At 35.6% G+C, this 5667-nt stretch overlaps 1 protein-coding gene across 1 annotated transcript; it reads right to left on the minus strand.

Annotated features, from left to right (window-relative positions):
• Positions 1-503: 503 nt before the first annotated feature.
• LOC133676507 (laccase-7-like) lies at positions 504-3960 on the minus strand. The gene is made up of 5 exons (XM_062098181.1): positions 3786-3960; positions 3021-3172; positions 2245-2489; positions 1972-2100; positions 504-1763 (listed from the first exon to the last, which is right to left on the minus strand). Exons 1-5 carry the CDS (start codon positions 3873-3875, stop codon positions 670-672), a joined length of 1710 nt encoding a protein of 569 aa, XP_061954165.1. The 5' UTR covers positions 3876-3960; the 3' UTR covers positions 504-669.
• Between the last annotated feature and the right edge of the window lie 1707 nt (positions 3961-5667).

A 5667-nucleotide genomic window follows, 5' to 3' on the forward strand; every position in this document is an offset into this window, starting at 1 on the left:
TTAGTAGAGCAGGCCAGTTAAATGTGCCCAAAATTTAAATTAAGAGGCAGCATTTAAAATTGCAAATCATTATTCAGCATTCTTATTAAGTTATTGTGTTCTTTTACTTAAAATCGGAATCCTATCACCTAAAAATTCTTGAAATAATGTAGTTAATGATATTTTAATGTCTCCGAATACATAATAAGAATGATAATGATTAATCAACAATAAAGATAACAGTCATATATATTTTTTGAGATATAAAACATTAAAAATAATATTTATTCCTCGTAAATATATCATGCATGAATATCAAATGTAGTTTGAAAAATAAAATTAGCATTATTACATCAAATTAAAGAATTTGAACTTAGTGTAACACGAATGCATGTATGTAGAGGTGTTTGAAAATGTAATAATAATTATGTTTTAAATTGTTTTTGATTAAAAATATATCAAAATATTAAAAAAAATTTAAAAAATTATTGTTAACATCAATATATCAAAATAATCTAAAAAAATAAAATAAAAATTCAAATTTTCATGAATCACTGTTCAAACCATTTCAAACATCTCTGTAATAGTTGATCCACAACTTTCATTGTTGCAGGGAAAGAAATAAAAGGGAGAGAATCGTATTAAATGGAACAACAATGAAGACCGAGTCGTCAGAATTTTGAACAATTACTAACACTGAGGCAGATCAACTGGAGGTGGTGGCAAAGTAGACTCTGGCGTCGGTCCATTCTCAACCACGAAAGCGGTGGCTAATCCCGTGGGCAAGTGCGCTTCCAGATGACAGTGAAGGAACCATACACCTGGATTATTGGCTGTAAATCTTATAACTCCCCATCCTCCCACCGGCACATTAATAGTGTTCCGTGATTGTGGATTGATAAGATTGAACTTCTTAGGGTCGTTGACAGGATCATAATTTCCAAATCCTTGAGCCAACACATGGAAATTGAAACCGTGAAGATGTGTGGGATGATTCTCCACTCCAAGTAAGGCTGTGTTCTGTAACACCATCTCCACCGTAGCGTTATACTTCAACACCTTCACACTTGTTGATTTTGGTGTGATTAACAGGGATGGATTTGCGGCGTTGATGACATTAGTGTAGTCAAATTTGACAGGAGGAGTATCAGGGAAGTCAGGAGTGTAGATTCCACTCACATTGAAAAAGAAGGCTTGCAACATTGACAAACTTGAAGGGCACGCAAAAGAGAAATTGTTCATGCTAGCAGAGAGTCGCGTCCCATTTAAACATGTTGGACAAATTGAGAGCCCCAAGCCTACAGTCACAAACATGTGCTCATCAATTTGACGAGGGACTGGGACCCAATGAGGCCCACCAGCAAGGCCAGTAATGCTGGTGAAGAACTTGTGGGCAGTGGGGGTGTCATTGAACGCAGGCATTAGTGGCATTATCGGAGTTGCTGATGTGGGTGCACCTTCGTAGACAACAATTCCTCTTGTGGTTGTATTATCGAAGGGTGGAGGTGTAGGAAAAGCAGGAGGAGCAGGACCAGCACTAGCATATGCGTTTGCAGCCATGAAATAAGACCCCACTTCCTGGTCGGCTGCGAGAAGAACGTCCACGGTCTGGCCGGGGCCGGTGACAACAACATCCGTGACATAGGGTACCGTGTACCCTGCATCGACAGCAACGACTGTCATATTATGATTGGCTATCTTGAAAAAGAGCTGGTTATCGAGGGCAGCGTTGATTATTCGGAGGAGATAAGTCTTCCCTTTCTGCACCTTAAGCTTGTACATTCCTGGAATTTCAGGAGCAAAATAAACGATAAAATAATTAGAGTCAGACAGTTCCAAATGAAAAAAATAAAAAATAAAAAAATGTGTCAGGATTGTTATGCTTGTGGACAAATTCAACTTTTACTGTTCCATCTCTGATAGACCAGTAAATCTCTATCACGAATATCCTAGATGATTGATGATGATGGCGGCATATATATTATTACTTACTGTTTTGAGAGCAATTGTAGAGATCCCCAGGGAGTCCATTTATGGTGTAGGCATCTGAAATTTTAGGTGGTCTACCAGTGGCAGCTGCCTTCCTTTCGATACCAACAACATCAGTATTCCACCACTCTCCTGCAATAACATAAACATACATGCATCACCATGCATGATCTCAACCAATTAATAACAATCACCATGCATGATCTCAACAAATTAATAACAGTTTCACCATTAATGAACTGGCTTTAGATTAAAAATCAATGGCTAGCTACCTACCTAATAGAATTCGAACTTCTTTGTTGGGTTTAGGGAAAGGGTAAGAATGACCAGATCTTGGACGGATAATGAGTGCCCCATAAACTGTTGCTCGGAGAAGACTGAAATGAGCATGCCACCATAGCGTACCCTCTTGCTGGTGGAGTTTAAATTTATAGGTGTATTTACATCCAGGGGTTATTGGACATTGAGTAACCATACTAGGTCCATCGGCCCACGCACTAAGTAATTGAAACACTCCATGCCTACATAAAAAAAGTAGATAATCAGTAATTAATTGAATAATGATGGATTTAAAAGTAAGAGGGAAAATAGTGATGATGACGACTACGATGACGACAGTCACAGAACCAAGTCTTCAGTAAATTTGTTAATCATAATTATATTAGCCTACAGTAGTTGAAGAATAACTTTCTCAGGTATTCATTTATAGTTTTTTTATTGGATAACTTGAAGAAAAATTTGATATTATGTTCTAATTTTATGGTCGACTAAGGAAAAGGATGCTATCTTGGTTGAGTTAAAACAAAAATAAGAAACAACTGACTGTTATTGCAAATCGAACGAGAGACATCATTATTTTATATACCAGGATAAGTTGTGCAAGAATATAGTTATTAAGCTGTTAATTTCTAGTGAAAATACTTGGCAAGCTGGAAACGTATAGTTTTAATTTTCATCAGAGTTTACAATTCAACGTGTTTATTTTCTAATTAATACACTAATTAGAATTTTTACAATTGTCTAGCTTCTTAAATAAATAACCAAGGAATTACCAGTGAATACTCAGGTCGTAGGGTGACTTGTTAAAAACATGGACTATAAGGGTGTCTCCCTCTCGAACGCGAAGCGTTGGGCCTGGCAAGCTTCCATTCACTGCAGTTACCACTTGCTCGGAGCACAGCCGACGAACTGTGAGGTTTTTCACCTAAAACACTCACAATAAATTAAACCCATCAATCTGCAAAGGTTTAAGCAAGTAGAAAATATCTTTGCATGCCTATATATACACACACACACACCGACGTCAGACTAATATTGCTAGGATATGCAATCTAGGTCGGTCCAAAGTGGATGAAAAAATTCCATAACTTAGATGATCGTGGGAAGAAGTGTATTGAATTTGCCAAAGAACGTAGTTCAACACCCACGTTTCTTTTCTAGTAGGATATCTCGGTTTGAGCCTCTTAAAAGAAGTGGATATTGAATCTTGGGACGTTGCAGTATCAAAGGTAGCAGTATCTTTTCCCTCGAGCCCTTCCATATAAGCGTGAACATGATTTTGATCTTAATTAGGAGCTCAAGATAAAACAAAAGGGTATGGCTAATTTGATGAATGTTTTTCCTATGTAAGAAACTTCAAGGTATAACAGGGCTACCATCCTATATATCCTGGCCACTCATATATCGTTTAATTAACGACAACAATCCTAATACAACCTTTGCATGAGGTAATTTACCAAAACGGGAAACCATATACAAGGACTTCCTCAACGTCGACAAAAAATCTTAGTAGTAATATAAGAAAGAAGAAGAATTACATAGAGCGAGTGTTCCACAATCGCAGCAGAAGCCACTGAAGAAGCTAGAAGAGCCAAAGCACAATTTAACAAAAACAGAAGACGCAGCATGTTTCCAGAGAGAAGAGTTGGAAGAGACGACGAATGAAGAGGGGAAAGAGAAGAGAAGCTCTAATTCATAACAAAGATAGCTTTAGAAAATGTTTGTTGTTGAAATTTCAATATATCAACTAATATATATATATATATATATAGAGGGGGGGGGGGGAGAGAGAGAGAGAGAGAGAGAGAGAGAGAGAGAGAGAGAGAGAGAGAGAGAGGAATGATGTAAGTTTAGAAAGTTTAGAGGTCCATGGCCTCCGCATGATTGCGTGTTTAGGTAGTTAAATTCTTATGGAGATTTTTGTAAGAAATTTGAATTGGAAAAATTCAATGTGGTGGCAAAAACTTCGTTATCTAATAACTTACGGCTTAAGTTAATGGTGGGGATACTAAATTTATAATGCATATATTATACGAGTAAATATAGAGATAAAAATGATGAAGGATTTTTTTTTTTTTTGAAAACTAGTCCATCTAAAACTATTTTATTATCTTTATTTTATTTATTTAGATTATTCATGTAAAATATTTTTAATTTATTTAAGTTATTTATATTAGATAATTTTAATTGATAGACTAAGCCTAATAGTTTAATATTTTAGAGTTATGTTATTTATATTTTTCTCTTTCAATTTGTGAGACAGTTTTAATGAGTTGAATAAAAATCACATATTATTACTCCTCTGCATTCTCTCTTCTTCGTAGCTTTTCTTTTCTTATTTTTAATTCTTGGTTTTTTTTTCCCTACTTTTATTTATTGTTTCGTATAAATTTTGGTATCAAAGCATAGACTTTTAATTATTCTTACGTACAGTTAATTGATCTTTTAAGGCTTGTGAAGATTTCTAAGTTGATCATCATCAATAGTTGATCTAGACTACGAAAATCCTTTAATCTTTTTATTTACAACTGAGATAAAAAAAATAATTAATGTTCATCTTCAACATAGACTTGTTCATCTCTAAAGACACTATTCCGTCAACCAATAGCCACTACCCACTAGCAGCAGTCTCTGCCTATAAATCCAGATCAATTCGCGACCTCCAACACTTCAGATCTTCCCACGCCAACGATAATAGCTATAATACACCAACAATTTCTCTCAATTTATTTTGGCAATAGACAACAGTGACTCCCTTAACTACAAAAGCGTCAATCACAGCAGTAGCAGCACGATGGTTGAAGACGACAACACACCATCAGATCTACCTTTTTTACACTAGCCGCAACCTCAACAACAACAAAGAAACTAATCTCTCAAGGTAGACTAATTCACTAGTCTAGCGGCAGCACCACATAACTGACATGGCATTGGTCTTTACCATGCTAGCATCATGCAAACAGTCTCTACCACATCAGGGCCATGTCATAAACATCTGCCATGCCAACATCTCTACCATATCTGCACCATGTTATAAGTTTCTGATATGTTAGAAGTTTCTGCCACATCAGTTGTAGTAGATTTCAACATATTCCCATCACAGTCTGGTCAGTGTACCACTACAAATTTCTTTTAACCATTAAATATCATTGTTCCTCATATATTTCTGCACTTGTAGCCAAAATTAACTTTGATATTATTCTTTCGTGCATGCACACAAATATATAGTCCATCTTGCAATTTAAGCTAACTTAACTTATGGCTTATTTATTCATTTACATGGAATATTCATTCCTCTTAGTTAATTGTGGAGCTTGGCTAAATTTATAGGAAAATTAAAACATTATATTTGGACTACTTGTATGCATTTAGAGGATTAACATTGCTTCCATGTTATTTTTCATGGTTTTATTTGTTAAT

The sequence above is a fragment of the Populus nigra genome, chromosome 17 (assembly GCF_951802175.1).
Source record: "Populus nigra chromosome 17, ddPopNigr1.1, whole genome shotgun sequence".
NCBI classification, from domain to species: Eukaryota; Viridiplantae; Streptophyta; class Magnoliopsida; order Malpighiales; family Salicaceae; genus Populus; species Populus nigra.